The 17,711-nt window shown below is 37.9% G+C and overlaps 1 protein-coding gene across 1 annotated transcript in view; it reads left to right on the top strand.

Moving 5' to 3' along the window:
• The first annotated feature begins 220 nt into the window (after positions 1–220).
• Positions 221–17,711, top strand: part of fes (FES proto-oncogene, tyrosine kinase) — a 29,264-nt gene continuing 11,773 nt past the window's right edge. Inside the window, exons 1-8 of the mRNA XM_044097982.1 lie at positions 221–675; positions 1,252–1,425; positions 9,511–9,607; positions 9,693–9,876; positions 13,743–13,824; positions 14,327–14,364; positions 14,501–14,623; positions 16,877–17,072. Of these exons, the coding sequence (XP_043953917.1) occupies positions 451–675; positions 1,252–1,425; positions 9,511–9,607; positions 9,693–9,876; positions 13,743–13,824; positions 14,327–14,364; positions 14,501–14,623; positions 16,877–17,072 (1,119 nt within the window). The 5' untranslated portion in view covers positions 221–450. The remainder of the gene's footprint in view (positions 676–1,251; positions 1,426–9,510; positions 9,608–9,692; positions 9,877–13,742; positions 13,825–14,326; positions 14,365–14,500; positions 14,624–16,876; positions 17,073–17,711) is intronic.

The raw sequence follows: 17,711 nt of genomic DNA, 5'->3' as shown, positions 1-17,711 counted from the left end.
AATTATGTAGATAAGGACCATGACTCCAGCTCAAGCTGTGTTCAACATCTACTTTTCATTAGTTTTCTTCCCCAGAGAAGTAAAAAATAAATAAATATATATATATATATACATACATATATATATATATATATATATATATATATATATATACATATATATATATTTGTGTTTATGGCACACATGGAGTTACATGATGGAGTTTGGGAGGTGTTATGCCACTGAAGTTGTTTGCAAATTGAAAGTAGAACCGTATTCAAACATACATGAGGAAGTGCTGCCTCTCATAAACCGCTGTAAACTTCTTTCTTGCTCAGAGGGAAGTGAAACCTCTGCATGGCCGCAGAGAGAGAGAGACTCTGCTGGTCATTAGAGCAGCCGCTGCTTCACTCATGAGAACGCGCTGCTGACGACGCATCCCAGGCAGAAGGAGGTTGTATCAGTCCAGAGATGGGTTTTGGTGAGGATCTCCGGTGTCCGCAGGCGCACGCGGCCGTCATGAGGCTCCTGGACTCCGAGCTTCACCTGATGGAGGTCATGAAGAAGTGGATGGGTCAGCGGGCGAAGAGTGAACGGGAGTTTTCAGTGCAACTCCACCAAATGACGGCCATTGCTGAGAAGATGGAGCGGCCTCAGACCAACCCGGGAGCGGACTACATCAGTCAACTTAGCAAGGTGGGGTCTTCTCTACTTCTACAATGACGGACTGAAACGTCTGGTAGAGTTCATTTTATCTTCTGAGTCTAAAAATGTCAAAGATGATGATGTTCATTTAAAAAAAACGCATCAGAAAACTATTAATAAAGACCAAAAGTTGCAAAATGGTTTTATCAAGAGACCTTTCTCCTCTAGTCGCACCATTAATTTAATGTTAATGAATTCCCAGCCCCACATAAGATTGCACTTATTTTGGAATGCCACTACTCATCTTGGAAAGTCTTTTTAATTTTTCATCTACATGGCTTTCAGAATATGTGACGAGCTCATGAACATGGATTATTTAAAATACGGTTTGATATTCAGGTAAAAATGCTGGTGAGCCACCAGAAAAGGGGATGTAGTCACACAGCGCTTGGTATTTATGGCATTTGGATGCTGAACGGCTTCAGCTCTTGAAAGTGGAAGCAGGGCACTTTATGGCACTTTGTGCAATCTGCATGCTGTTGTATTCAAATCTAAAACCTGTTTAATGTTTCTCCTGAGTCGGACGTAAAAGCTGATGATTTTTCTCCCCACCACTGTGTGTGCCAGTCGTGGGGAGTGCTGGTTTCGCAGACCGAGTCCCTCAGCCAGGTGATGAGGAGGCGCTCCGAGGAGCTGCTGGACGGGCCCATCAGCAAACTGACTCTGCTCATCAGAGACAAACAGCAGCTCCGCAAAACCTACGCAGAGCACTGGAGCCTTCTGCGACAAGAGCTCAACAAGGTGCGAAACAAACCACACAGCGAGGTGTTTCTGTGACACGTTCACTTCCTGCTGGAGAGTTTTTCTTCTAACTCCTGGAGTTTGTTTTAAGAAGTTTTTAAAATGTTTAATGTAAACACTTTATTCGAAGGGGTGTGCGTAAGGCTGGTGTGACACTGACATAAACATGACAAAAATAATGACACTTTTATTGTAAAGTTGCAATAAAAGTTGCATTAAAAGTGTCAACTTTGTGTTATTTGGTAAATAATGACACTTTAAATGCAAAGTTGCATTAAAACCTGCCTTGAACGTCCATTAAAAGTGGTAGCACTTTATTTGAAGGGATGTGCATAAGATTGACATGAGGCTGTCATAAACATGACATAAAACGTGTTATAAATATGAAGGAGTCTTCATAAATGTTTGTCATAAAATATCATTCGGCAAATAATGACACTTTTAATGCAAAGGTGCTCTAACTGTTGCATTAAAACCTCACTAAAAGTGTCAACTTTGCATTATTCGTTAAATAATTAAGCTTTTAATGCACAATTCCATTAAAACCTGCATGAAAAGTCAATTAAAAATGTCAACTTGGCATTAAAAGTCTCATTATTTACCAAATGTCACTTCCTGAAGACTCCTTCATTGGTTAAGTGAACCTTATGCACACCTTTCATGTAAAGTGTTACCCAGGAGCTTCACTACAATTCTTGTAATAATGTTTATTTCAGGCATGTTGCTTGTGATACCTATACTAATTTCCCTGCTCAAAATGGAGACATTTCTGATGTAAAAATAGTGTGAAGACAGAAGAAGTATTGTGATGTTATCATTTGGAGACTTAAACTGGCTCACTGGATGCTCCTGGGAAAGAGAAACAAAACTTCAGCATTAATTTTACACGTAATTTTAGAGTTGTAGCTTTTATTTGAATAGCCATGTGTCTGCACATTTCCATTCAGTAACTAGGCCTGCAGAATTTCACCTCATGATTTCTCAGATTGTTGTGCAAGCCTCACTTTTATCTCCACATAACTGGTTTGACTTGTTGGGTTTTCTCTTCACTTGAGTAAAGCATCTGTCAAAGCATTCAGTGCAGCGGCGTTTGCAATGGCTTTGCCACTCACAATGTGATTTATTAAACCTGAATTAGATTGCTGTTTTTGCATCGATATTTAGATTGTTTGAAAGTGGCCCGCAGAAATGTCTGCTGTGGCGAGGAGCAGCCATAGACTAGATTATTTTAGATTAGACGAGGTTTATTGTCATTGCACAATAAGCAGTACAATGAGATTAAAAGCACAGCTCTGCTTAGGGCTTTTATAGACAAACAGACACATAAGACCAGATTGAAGTATAATCTGGAAAAGAAAAAATGTCCAGAGCATCTTTAGAGACGCTCTGGACTCTGGAGAGACTTTGGGAGCTTGTTGATGATGGGATCTAACGTTTGTGAGGAGTAGACTTGGGAGTATGGTGAACCGTTTTTAAAGTTAAAGAGTAAAAATACAACAACAGTAATTTGGTTTTATTTACCTTGTCATAGAAAAATGACAAGGTAATTTCTCTATTACCTTAATTCATTTTGCAAAGTCATATTTTATTAATGTTATTGATATATTATAACAGTCACAGTTCCAAGTGAAATATTTAAGTCACAAGTTAATATTTTTTACAAACTGAATATTTAGTTAGCAAGCTAAAATCCTGATTTTGTTCAAATCTACTGTGTCACAAAATCATCCCCAAAGTAAATGTTAGATATTAACCTGTATGGTCTTCTGAAAGAAATGTTAGAAGTAAGCAGAGCTGCACTTGTCCTCTCCTCTTCTCTACTGGAGCGTCTAATTCTCAGAGAAAGAGCAAAATCAAGGGGCTAAAACAAAAACTAAGGCGCTAAAATTTTGGTTTTCGTGGTTCGCTGAAATGTGTCAGCAGTTACCAAGCTGAAGATTAAAGAAAAATAAATGTAACGCTACCCTTAGTGCCCCCCAAAAAGTAATTTAATTTGTTCATGTCTAGGCCTGTCACGATAGCAAATTTTGCTGAACGATTAATTGTCTCAAAAAATTATTGCAATAGACAATAGTATTGTTTGAAGACCTTTTTACACTGATTTAATGGAAATGACGTAATAATGCATGCGATTTCCTGCCAAAGATAGATACACAGATACACTTTATTTTCAAAAGAACACCCAACACTGGAACTTATAAACAAAATAAACAAAACAACCAAAAATAAAAATAAAATTGATTCTCAGTCTCCATTAACAAAAATGTACTTGAATAAAAACGAAATAACATAAAGCCAAAGTGTAAATAAATACTGCATTCAACCAAAAGAGTGCAGATTATAAAGTCTGTTTACTATATTGCCCTTCAGTAATCATTAGATTTAAATAGAGAAGATGGGCACATCGACTACCTAATGCAATAGTTCACACTACATGTTAGTTCACACCTACATTTTCCCCTTATGACAATCTTAGAACTTTTATCGTACTAAGATTGTCTCTTGTTATCATCCTGTAGTGTGTGGTGTGTTACGGTAGATCGTTGTGGTACCCTCCTACTAAATCAGGGGTTTTCCCCACTGGGATCGTTAACGCAGCCTGTTGAATGTGACAGGTAGCCAATCAGAAAGCCGGATTCTGCTCCGTGTTTTCTGAGGGGAAATTACCGAGGGGAATCCCAAACAGCTGACACGGCGCAACCCGAAGTCCAGCGGACATTGGAGATGATATGTGGAAACAACATTACTGGTTATAAAACATTTGGTGGAAAGAATATAGAAATGACGAGGGGAGGAGTTGGAGCGAAATCGCTACGTTGATGAACCCGGTAACTTTTCAGCTGTTCTTCGTTAACGTGACATAAATCGGTTCTAATGATTTTCATTCAGTCAGGACGTTACGCTGACACTAGAGCCACATGCTTTGCAGGTAGATTGTAGTAAAGCATTGATTAATGCCTGGTTTTAAAATTAGTTAGCTGGACTTGTAGCCATAGTTTTGTGCCCACTGTTGGACACCACACGGCACATCGAACCCAATCGAACCGTTATACCTAGGATTTCTGTCGGCTAATGTTTGGTCTCAGATTTTGAAAATGGGCCGTCAATCGACTGACAGCACTAAGATGGTGTCTTGTGTGCTGGGCATTACACTAAGGAAATGAGGAAGGGAGGATCAGTGGAGAGCACCGGAGTTGACCCTTTTTTAATTTAGCGTCATCAACAGAAAGAGAAAAAGGCTGGAAGAGACGATAACGCCGATAATTAAAATGACGTCGATAGTATTAATTTATCGTACGATTAATCAATATGTCGTTTATCACGACAGGCCTATTCATGTCTAAGTTGAGCATCATTAAATTATAATCTAAAAAAGTTCTCAGGAAAGAGAGGACCTCTCCTGAACATCAGGCGTCCATCAAACATGTTGCCTTTTAGTTTCTTTTTATTTATCAAGAATACTAATTATTGACATGACAGAGCTTCCAGACGATGACATTATAGATCGTCATGATCATCATCCATATTTGGACTAGCTTCCTGTAACTCAGAAGACTCAGAAAAATATCCTTCAAGACTCCTTGTAATATATTGCAGTGTTTCTCAACCTTTTTTGGGCCAGCGCCCCCTATCCATTATCCAGGTCCACTCCCCACCCCCCATTCCCACCACCAAAGAAATTGAAGGTTACTTTCCATCTGTTTGTTTTGATTTTTATGCTTGTTTTTGTATTTATCATCAATATGGAAAAAATGGGGAAAAAATATTCCTGTTCTTTGCAATCTTCTGATGTTAGTTGCTCAATCTCGGACAAAATGACCAGATAAAATATGTACAGCAATACCAGTTTAAACTTTGATCCATTTGAAAAAAGACAGTGCTCTGCAACATCAAAACACGAATAGAATTGCAGCTACATTAATCATAGCTCTTCTTCTCTTCAGTGTTTTCTGTGAGTTTCTGGTGGAGGAGCTCTGTGATGCATTCAGGGGAATGGGACATCAGAGTATCATCCATAAAATTTCACCCACATGGCATTTACTGTGCAACAGAGCGTTCAGTGGAAAAACAAAGTTCCAGATCAGACATATCAATTATATCTTTTTTGATTGTTTGTTTGTTCTTGCCATACGGTCCTTAATTATTGCTCGAAAGGTCTTGCCATATCAGCTTATTCCGCTGTATTTATCTTAACAGAGATAAAATGTAAAAACTCATCTTCCACAATCACTTTACCGCAGGTAGTGTTATAGACATCAGGTTTTGTCCGAGAAAAGGAATTGTCAAAACGATACGCTCCTGCTGTTGCTGCCGCCGCCGCCACCGCCGCCGCCATCTTCCTTACACCTCCACCTCCTATTTAATATAGTTTCTTAGTTTATTCTTGCATTTTGTTCTTCATTTAGTTTTCTTTGATTAGTATTATCCTCTCTTGATTTATTGCTATGATCTCTTTAGTTTCTTTCGTCGTTTATTGACGCTTACCTCCAGTAATCTTCACTCGTCATGCTTATTCACCTGGCGCGCCGCCTAAGCATCATGTGTTGATTCGCCTCTCATATTGGAAGACTGCAGCAATAACACAGTTTTTAATATAAGTTTGACATGATCACAGCACTGCCAAAACATATGTGCAAAAATCCTGAATTAAACATAAAATATTTGAAAATCAGACACCAGACAAGTGAATCGCAGCAACGTCATCAGCCGGTGTAACGAGGAACTGGTGCAGTGAAGCTACCAGTAGCAGGAGAACGGAGCTGCGCTAATAAGCTAACAGAAACACTGAAGAGAAGAAGAGCTGCCATCGGTACAGTTGCAGCCAAGCATGTTTTAATGTTACACTATACAATTTTGTGTATTGAGCAAGTTGCTCAAAGTCTAAACTGGCATAATTGTGCATAAAAGAAGTAAAGTTTACCATCGAGCAAACGTCCCCCAAAGGAATCGAAGCGCCCCCCTTTTGTAAAGATTTCCGCCAGCGCCCCCTGCCGTCCTCTGAACGCCCCCGTTGAGAAACGCTAATATATTCAGTTCAATAATGCGGGCAAAGACTCCCTTCCTTCCATTTTCACATTAAAAATGCGGGTTAGTTACTAATGAACAAAAAGACTCAACATGTTTTGTTTTAGATCACTGAGGTTTTGTTCTTGTTGCTGGAGTCTTTAAAATACCACTGGCCTGAAATAGAGGAGCAGTAAACTTGCACAGGAAATCCAGTGCTAACTATATATATATATATATATATATATATATATATATATATATATATATATATATATATATATATATATATATATATATATATATATATATATATATATATATATATATATATATATATATATATATATATATATATATATATATATATATAAGCAATCAATTAATAGGTACATTGTAAATATTAGCAACATCAAAGTATTCTTTTACACACCATAATCTTATTTCTTCCAGTCTCGACCATTTCTAAAAGTCTTTTCTTTCTGGGTAAACAAAACACAAATTGACTTACACAATGTGGAAAATTGGCAATAATGTGTGTTAGGTTTGCCTCTGCAGATGAGATGAGTGGCAGATTTATAATTAGAGCTAATTCTCATAAACCTAAGCAGAAAAGCCCGGTGCAGTTTAAAACGAGCCCTTCCTCTTTGTTTTATTACCCAATTACATCAAACAAATGAAGTGCAACGTTTTGTAAATCTATGCTGGGCTGCAGCACAAACATTTGTTGGGTCGTTTGCTTAGCATGGTGCTATTACTTTGCAGTGCATGCGAGCATCACTGTGCGGTTTTACAATAGATATTTTTTTGTCCTGACTGAGCCAACAGAGCAGTCAGAGATGCTATCAAAGAGCTTTGAAACGTTTCCACCAGCTACATGACAAAGGTCAGATTGTTTCCTCAAATGTTGTTTGTCAGCTTTTATGTTCCTTCAGAGGAGGAACGCGGCAGGTCTGCTGTCCACTTCCTGTGTCTGTGTTTTATGGTATTTAATCTCAAGGTGCAAAGAAACTCTGCTGGTAAAAAGTCTTCACTCCCCTCGGATTATTGCTTTTACAAATCAGTCACGATCATCAAAATTTGACAAAACTTTTACAAGTAGAAGCTGATTTCTAAAAAATAATGACCAATAGTCATAATTATTCACTTGCTTTAAAGTGGCTGACTTAATTCAACAAAGGTCCTGCCAATTGGTGCTAATATTCTCATAAAAAGTGTAACAGAAATAACCTGAGTGCAGTGAGTGTGTTTCAGGTATTGTAGTGTAAAGACACCTGCATCTGGAAGGTCCATTCATTCATTAAATTATTATTCCTGGCTACCATTATAGCATAAAGATTAAAAACACTCCAAGCTAGTCAGAGAAAAGGTTTTTGAAAAGTATAAGTCAGGGGATGGATTCCAAAAAAAATCCAAGGCACTAAACATCAGTGAAATCCATCATCAAGAAATGGAAAGACTTTCTTCATAATCTCAGTTAAGTAAAGAAGAGCGGCAACATTTTTTAAGAAAACTTACATCAGAATTTGACTGCACTTAGGTAGACAATAACAAAAAGTTATTTGTTCTGATGAGACCAAAATGGAGTTCATTGGCCGTCAAACAAAACAAATCACATCGAACACACCATCCCCACAATGAAGCACGGTGCTGGCAGAATTATGTAGAATTCAGTGTTACAAATATAGAGAAATACTGAAGGAATTTGTTTCCATCTGCTAGAGTTAGAGAACATTTATTGGTTTGAAGACAGCAAGGTGGATGTTCTGGAGTGGCCCAGTCAAAGCCCAGACTGCAATCTCATAGAGAATTTGTGACAGCACTTGAAAAGAATCTGATTCCTATGTAATCTGTCAGAGCTTGAAGAGTTGTGCAAGAAAGAATGGAGTAAATAGAGTCTCCAGATGTGTGATCCCTGTTGAAACCGACTCACACAGACTCCATGTTGTGATCGCAGCTCAAGGTGCATCTACTGAATCCTGGTGGGAAGGGAGAAAATTATGCAGTCGCTTATTTTGTAGAAATCAGTTTTTTGATATTAAATGTTTTTGTTTTTTGTTTTTTTTTTGTCAAAAAGCTAAAGTTTGTTGATCATGACTGATTTGTAAAAGCAATAAAAAGATGAAACATACAAAGGTGTCAGTCCTGTTTACACGTTCTGTGCATCACACTTATTTTGACACCCGGCTATATTCACTATGTAATTTTACAACTTTTCCAACACCTCCAAAATCTATTAATAAATGCTTTATTAAGCACAACAACACAACAAATTGCAAATTGTTTACTGGTATTTTAACAGCAGACGAACAAACAGCACTTCATAACTGCTACGTGGAAGTAAAAAGGATTCATGGTTTTCCTTTTTATATGTACGGTATGTAAAATAAAATCTGAAAAATGCAGTCAGACTGTTTGAGAGGTTAACCTTCATCCTATTCCAGTTCATCGTCACAATATGAAGCCGTGTTTTATCTTAGAGAGGGTGTGTTTTGCTTCCTTTATATCAATATGTTATTTTTCTGTCAGTAAGAAGTTTCTTCATGCAGAGCCAGGCTCTCTTTACCAAAGCATTTTGTTACACTGGATTTTATTTAAATGAATCAAAGCAAAAGGAGGTAAATACAAATACACAATGCCTTAAGATTTTCAAAGACTGTATGTGCTTTTCTTCCACTAAGACACTAGTGTGTGTCAGTCACGGAAAATCCCAGTAAATGCATTGAACCTTGTTGTTGTAATGAGAAGGATTGTGGAGTTGTAGACAGGGGAGAGGCAGTAAAACTGAACCTCTGCTGCTGACTGATTTTGTGTTTGACCAAAGGGAGAGAACACATTACACGTTCAAGAGCCTCTGCATTGGTTTGCTGTCAGTTTCTGAATTGATTTGGCTTCTTCAGCGTCCGTGAAGCAATTTGTTTCCTTGTTCCAGCTCACTTGCATCTCGTGCTTTGAAGGAAGACATTTGCTAGAAGACAAAAAACAAAAACAAAACAAAGAATACAAAAAAAAGCATCTTGTCGGAGTCATAATTTATGTTGTCATTTATTAATTCAAAAATGCTTTATTTTGTTTGCGTAGGTGACCCACACAGAGCTGGAGAGGCTGAAGAGCAGCTACAGGCAGGCGGTAAAAGACACAGCTCTGGCAAGGAGGAAGTACCAGGACATGAGTAAAGGTGAGAACTGTGAGGGTTTTTGCTTCTCTAAATAGGATCAGTTTCAGACACGTCTTGTACGTTCTTCTTCTTCTTCTTTATGCAGATAAGGAGCGAGAAAAGAACAGGGAGCGCTATATAAAGGCTTCCCTTAAGCTGCATGAGCTCCACAATGAGTACGTGCTGTCAGTGCAAGCGGCTCAGGTTTACCATCAGCATCACTACAGCCAGATGCAGCCGGCTCTGCTGAGCGCACTGCAGACCCTGCAGGAGGAGATGGTGCTCATCCTGTAAGATTGCATTCAACACAGTCTGCGTGTGTGTGTGTGTGTGTGTGTGTGTGTGAGAGAGGCTTAAAGAAAATTAGAGACATACATTTAAAATGTCAATAAACTTTCATTTAAATGAAGTGGAAATATATATATATAAGATCAACAGTTGATGAAAAATAGATATAAAGCAATAAATTTAAAACTACTGAATCAAAACAATTTCTCATCGTTTTGACTCGGTAGTTTCAAATACATAATTTTATATCCATTTTGCTTTTTTTAATTTAATTTACTGTTGAACTTACACTTTTTATTTTAAACAACTGCTAAAGGTCCTTTAGTGCAAATATATCCTTAACTAGTTAAGGATATATTTGCATCATATAGACCAAAAAGTGTCAAGAAAGTGTCCATAGGGAAAACATGATGTAAATATAAACGGTGCAAAAGTTGAGACAAAGTTTCTCGAATCAAGTCAAAGGTGATTAAAATATGGTTTAAAGTGAATTTGACTCTGATCCACTCTGACTGGTTCAATTATGTTTTGCTCCTGAATAAATCATCCCAGAACCTTTCCACCTCAAACAGCTGGTTTGGACAGAGGGAAACCTCTGGTCAGCACCCGTGTCAAAGGTCAGACACATGAGCTGGAACTTGATGTGCAGTTGATTAAAATCTAAATGTAGTCATTTTTAAGTGGACTCCACATTTAATGGGTTGCTAATGTAACCAGGCTGGGATTGGATTAATGTGTCATTATTTTTTGATCAGCCAGCAGACATGAAGGCGTGTTTTTCTGCACATGAGGTCAGATGAGGACAAAAATTTAAATCTCAAAGTTCCTGAAAGAAAACATACATGTGGTTCCATACACACCTGTAGATTTAACTTCAATATGTTTAACAGAATCTAATTGCCTTTATTTGAAATAAAAAGGAATACAATTTCCATTATTGTTTAAATGATGAAATATTAGCGGTATAATTATCTCGTTATTGATGTTTTAATTGTGATACCTGGATTCAAGTAAAAAATATTGGCTTGACACTAAAAATATGCATTGTTTTTTAAACATGACACATTTTTGCAATTCTTGTTTTTATAGACAAAATGACAAATATGTCAAGCTAATATAAGCGGGTCAATGCTCTGTATCGCTAGCTGGGTTCTTAGCTTTAAACAATGTTTACTTGCTGGCACTTCTTTTAGTCTCCACATTATTACCGTCCATGTTTTTCTCAACAGGGAATAATTTCATACATCCATATTTGTATATTTTTAATTGTATTATTTTAAGAGATATATAAGTGTAGCAGCCTTTGTTCGATGAACGGCAGGCTGGAGAAAACGGAGCTTCTTCCAGCAGTTTCTCTCACATTTTACTAAAACGTTAAACCACAGTGGCTGCTCCTCATCTCTGAGTGAAACGTCAACATTTTGTCTGGTTTATCAACATTTCTCACTTACTTTCAACAAAAACAAATTCCTATGAATTAGTAATGAAGCTGAAGCTTTACTTTGTTCTTCTGCAGTCGGTTGGATATTAAAAGCCCCTGTTTGAGAACAGCAAAAACAACAATTCAAAGTAAATAAAATGCTTCCATTCACATCTTTAAATAATTGATGAGGAAAAACATGTAAGATTTAAAGAAACATCAAGAAGAACGAGTTAGAGAGATTGATGTGTGTTAGTTAGATGGAAGAGTTGTTACAAAGAAAAAAACTGAAAAAACCCCCTGAAAAAAGCAGAAAAAAGCAAAAAAAAATCAGAAAAATCAGCTTCCCTTCAAGCTGCGTTTATTGATGAACATGTGCTTCATTGTTGGTGAAGAGTAGCGTGCAGAAGTTGACGCTAAAAACTTAAAAAATGGTTTGTTATTCACTGCAACACTCAAAAGACAAAGATAGTCACCAATTTTCAACTTACTTTATTTATTAATTGACATAAAGAATTTTCTTTGTCTGTATACATGGGTTTTAATTTCATTTTATTGAGATTTGTTGCACTTTTATTTATAGCTGATACCACTTTATCTGCTGTATGTAGCAAGCAAAAATGTTATGCAAAAATATGAAGGTAGCTGTTTTACCCCTATTTAATAAAAAACAGAGAAAAATTCAAAAGTCAGATTAAATTTAAAAACATTTGATTCTAAAAATACTGATGTTTTTATTTGGGAAGTTTTACACCAGTGGCATCAAACACATTTTCATTTTGGGGAAAATCAAAAATCTTATTGTTCTTAAAGGGCCGGTTGTGTCAGAATCTACTGATAGAATCCATTAAACTGTTCAAATATCAATAAATATCTTAGTTTCAGCTTTCAGTAAAATGAGATGATGACTGAAGACCTTTTCAGTCCATCCAGAATTTCTTAGTTGTTTTTGTGGTTAAAATCACAGATTGTGTGGTGTTCATTTAGAAATATTTGTAAGGATTTTTTTATTTTTTTTTACAATATTTGCGCTAATATAAGAGGTTAATGTGACTTTTTATTAATCGCATCGATCACCTTCTACAACTTCACGTCAAGTAAAGCAATCCCTTAAACACAATGTTTTTGGCCAATTTTGAGAAAAAATTGTAGTAAAATCTGAAAAAATCTTTGATTTTGTGGATTTACTAAAATGTGGAGGAATTTATTGATGTAAGTTGGAGTCTAGAGGGCCACATGAAAAGCTACAGCGGGCCAGAATGGTCCTTGAGTTAGACACGTTTCCTACACTTATGGATCCGAGGCTCATATTTCAGATTTATTTACGTATTTAAGCAGAAATGGAGCATATTAATGAACAAAAACACAATATTTGTAAACATGCTGGATTATAACCCAGGGTTTCTATCTGTTTGTCTCTCGGCACTCAGCAGGTTGATGCTAACCTCAATGCATAAGACACCAGACATAAAACTATGTGAAACAATAAAACGCAAGGAAAACACAACTTACACACAACATAAAAGAACAGGTGAATCTCAGAGGAGCTGATAAAAGTCACCATAATAAGGAGGATTGACTAATATATGCCCAAACATGTTGGGTATTTTATGGACGACTGGTGCCAAAACTATATTGCACATATCAAACATGATTAAGAGTCAAAACATCAAAAAGATATCTGCTAAAAAGCACCTAATTTTAACCAAATTACTGATGTTATTAATTATTTTAAACTGAAAAATGAAGTGCTGAATGAAAAAGGATGAAGTCAAATCAGACCTGAAGCCGTGAAAAGAAGAAAGTTGTAGATGTGTCACACGACCAGGAGTTTCCAGTTTGCTGTGACAGATGAGAGGTTTCAGGATGCAGACACCCGTATGATCACTTCTGAGAGGCTTTGGTGAAAATGGGAAAAACTGTGGCCCCTTTCAAAAGCATTTAACCCTTTTCATAAAACTCAATAAAGCATGGATTCCTGAACGGATGTCATTTATATCAGAGGATGCTTTGAACCTGAGAGGCACCCTTAGTTCAGCTAAACATGGAAGGATGCTCAGTTTGACCTTAGGCGGCGGTTGCATTTGTGATACAGTTTATTCAATTCTTCTTCTCCTATACATTATATATATTATCAGATTTTTATATAAGAAATTAATGATTATTGACACCAATGTCTAGAGGAAATGAATATTTGTCTCTCTGAGGTTTTATTAACTATTCTTCACATCCATTTGAAGGATCCTGCAGGAATACTTTGACATCTCACTCCTAATTAGTAAAGGTCCACATGTGTGCAATGTCATCCGTCATCTGTATCTGATGACAGAGTTCACGAGAGTTTCATCCAGCAGAACCTCACTAAAGAAGCAAAACACTTGAAAGTTGATTAAAATCATAAATACTCTGATGGAGGTGAAGCTGTTGACTCTGTGTTTCTGATCTCAGGTCTGTCGGGGAGAATCCTGTTTGTGCAGATTTTGACTGCAGCCTCCTGGAGGACACGGAGCAGCTGAGGCCCAAAGAGATCGAGCTGAATGACCTCATTGGAGAAATCAGAAGTGAGAACAATGAGATCAAGGCATTTTTTTCACTGTTAATATCTCAATGACTTCCTTTTTTCTTCTGTTCTGTATTTCCTTTTAAACCCTGCCTTTAATTCTCTTTTCATGGTACTTCTGCTCTTAGGCTGACTGCGATCGAAGAGGAGCTGCTGGCCCTGTCTTGGTCTCTGGGCTCTCAGCAGATGTCTGTGGAGCAGCTGGAGCTGGAGCTGGACAATGTTGAGCTGGCAGAGACAAAAAAGGCCAGAGGTGAAAGTGAGCGTGGCTGCTCATTGTTCACACAATGGGAAAACAAATTGCTGAAATCTTGCTCCTGCTTTCATCTCTGTGTGCAGCCCTGAGTGACTGCTAATAGCCAGCCTGGTCTCAAGAGGCAGCAAGCACCTTATTAATAATAATAAGGCAGTAATATGATGGAGTTATGATTCTCGGTCCCCTCGTTTTCTTGGTTGACAAGCCTGTCCAGAGGAGCTGAATGACCTCACCTTGGAGACGATCCAGCACAAGTGAGAACAATCAGATGGCAAAGGCCCAGTTTCCTCTGTTAATATCTCAATGACTTCCTTTTCTTCTTTTCTGCCTTTATTTCCTTTAAACCCTGCCTTTAATTCCCCTCTTTCCTCATGGTACTTCTGCTCTTAGGCTGACTGCGATCGAAGAGGAGCTGCTGGCCCTGTCTTGGTCTCTGGGCTCTCAGCAGATGTCTGTGGAGCAGCTGGAGCTGGAGCTGGACAACGAGCTGGACAAAGACAAAAAAGGCCAGAGGTGAAGTGAGCGTAGGGCTGCTGCATTCACACAATGGAGGAAACAAATTGCTGAAATCTTGCTCCTGCTTTGCCTCTGTGTGCAGCCCTGAGTGACTGCTAATAGCCAGCCTGGTCTCAAGAGGCAGCAAGCACCTTATTAATAATAATAAGGCAGTAATATGCATGGAGTTATGATTCTCGGTCCCCTCGTTTTTCTTGGTTGACAAGCCTGTCCAGAGGTGTCACAGTCATTAATTAGCTCCTGAAGGACAAACGGAAACAGAGTGTTTACCTGCAAAACTCTGACAATCATTACAGAAAGGCAGGAAGCACATATGGTGTTTTTTAAGTAAGTGGAGGTCGCGCTGCCCTCTGGTGAGATTTTCAGAGAAACATTTTGTAAACCAGCAGGAAAATCTGTTTCAAGCTGACCTGCTGTGACCTTTTTGAAGCTGTCAGGCTTAATGATCCTCTGCTTCAGACTGCACCGTAATTCAGTTCAGCTTGATTCTCTTGAAACAATTCACAAACATTGTCATGTCAAGACTGGGAAGTACAGTTCAGGGAAGAGCTAGTTTAGTTGTTTTCAGCACATGGCAAATAATTTACCGACAGCGGAAGTAAAATAACAGAAAACCGATACGCATGCTGCTGGTTGTGTGTAATTGGATCATCATCAGTCAGAAAGAAGAAAGGTGGAACGTCAACCATTAAGGTACTGTGGCTCATAAAAAGGGCATTCCTACATTTTTCATATCTGACACCTAAAATCGTATCTGATCTGCTCTCAGCTGTTCTGTTAACCCTTTTCAAAAGGTTTCCTCTCTGGTGGTCTGTCGATTTTCATCCTCCCTGGACGTTAGCTTGCAGATTGAAGGATTCCTAATTTTTAATTTAGATTCTCCATGCACATTACTCTTGATTCATGTCTGTTAGAAACCAATGGAAAGCAGTCATATCCATCTTAAAAGGAGACCTATTATCTTCCTGGGATAGGTTTGTTCATGTTCATGACATTTTTTTCACAAAATCATTCTGAGATGATGAGATTTTAGTCTGACCAGTTCTGTCTATTTGGATCTCCAGTCAGAATGAGCTGTTTAATGGCGTCTTGTCTCTTTAAATCCAAATAAGCCTCTGCTGACCACGCCCCCCAACTCAACGTTTACTCTCACGTGAAAACGGTTGTAAACAGATGCAAAATTACACAACCACAAATGTTTGAAAAGCAGAAGTGGGGCATCCAGTACAACCAACAACAATGTAGAAAGTGATTTCTGTGCAGTAAGTCAACAAGAAAACATTTGTCTTATCCAGCAGCCATTGTACAGTCCATACAGTGGTAAAACCAGCCGACCACACGTCCTGTGGCTTTGCTGGGGTTGCTAGGTAACAGTGATTGTGATTTAACAAGCTGGAGGTTGTTGAAAGAGCTAATTTTCCAGATAGTATAAAACATTCACTAATTACCAGAAAATGACTTTGTCTTTTTAAGTGCTTGGTTTGTTTTTAGTAGCATTTGAAACCCAAAGAGGAAGTATTAAAAATGTACAATATGTAAATTCTGAATAATAGGTCCTATTTAAAGCACACCAATTGGAGCTTTCAACTATAAGGCTGAGCCTCAAGCTGATCAGGTAGTTGGCAGGTGTATCTTTGAAATGACATGTCTGTAGGCCCATGATTATCACAACAGACAAGAAGAAATCTTTGGCTGAACTGTTAACCAGTAGCTTTGCAACGCCGCTCACCACACGGACCAACACAAACCACTTCGCTGCAGCTGCTGAAATCAACAGTTGCGAAAATAACCAACCTTGCATCAGCAGCTCCAGGGCGAATGCAGATAGAAGATGTTTTAGGTTGAACTGTTGGCCAACAATAAAGACAAATAAACACATAAAGTGCTTAATTTTGTTTTTTAGTCAAGTTAAGGGATAGATTTTTAAAAAAAAAAGTTCACTATGATGTTGTTCTGCTCAACATATTTTTCCCAACTTTCATGTCGAATTGAGAAATTTCATTAAAATTCAGAAACTTGTTTTCCGGAAACCCCTCAAGTATTTCATAACACAAACAACCTTAGCGATCAAAGGCAGATGGCAACACCTTCGCACACACAGGATGTGTTTGTGGCCTGAAACTTGTGGCTGGTGTGCATGTTTCTAATTAGTTTCATGGACCATCACAGCTGACTGAGGTGCAGATAGTAAACTTCAGGATGTGCTAAATAATAAAAAAAAGTAACTTTATTTATGTTTTCTCTCCTCAGGGTTTATCAGTTCAGCAAGAGACATGCAATGGAGGAGTGCAGACAGCAGGTTGCTCTGTCTCAGGGTATAAAAGCCAAACTGGATGTTCAGAGACTTCTTATAACGGAGAAACTGGACCAGCTGGGCTTCAGAGAACCTCCACAAGCCCTCAGGCTGGACATGGACTCTGTTTCGCTTTCATCCAGCACAAGCAATGTATGTTCCCCCTGCTGCAGACCTTTTCTGCTTTGCCTTTTCCTCAGCTGTTGTCAGTTCTTTGAAGCAGGCCAGGAAACAGGCGTCTTGCAGAAAGTGTGTAACATCTCACTGGAAGTGATTGGATGTTTTCAGTGGGGAAGAAACTACCGACATTTGGTTTTAAAATGAGCGAGTCTTGATGTGGTACAGAGAAAGTTTCATATCAAGTTGAAGCTGGAGGTTTTGTATAAAGAATTAAATAAAAAAAATAAATAAGATGGAATAGAAATGAGGACCGCTACAAAACTGGAGTCTGAAAACTTTAGAAATAAAATTTCAGGAAAAAAATTCAAAACAAAAACAAATTGCAGTCTTTTCTGGGAGGCAGATATGCTGGGTGTTGTCACCTCTTTCCATTTCTATATAGATTTACCAGGTTACAAATCCCAAACATCGGTCTAGTTAAAGTAAACCTTAAGCTATTTTCCTTTGACCAGGCTTTGAATTCACATAGTTCTTTTATTTTTTTAAACAAAGTTGCATAACTTGTCAATGTCATTGTTGGTAGTAGGACAACACAGAAATATTTGTATCCACTGTTGCAAATGAGAAAAATCTTTGCATTTTTTTTTTATTTTTTAAATTTTATTCAGAGTA

This window comes from Gambusia affinis, linkage group LG02 (assembly GCF_019740435.1).
Source record: "Gambusia affinis linkage group LG02, SWU_Gaff_1.0, whole genome shotgun sequence".
Taxonomy (NCBI): Eukaryota; Metazoa; Chordata; class Actinopteri; order Cyprinodontiformes; family Poeciliidae; genus Gambusia; species Gambusia affinis.
Note: the sequence above shows the minus strand (reverse complement) of the source record. Positions and strands in the feature narration are given on the sequence as shown.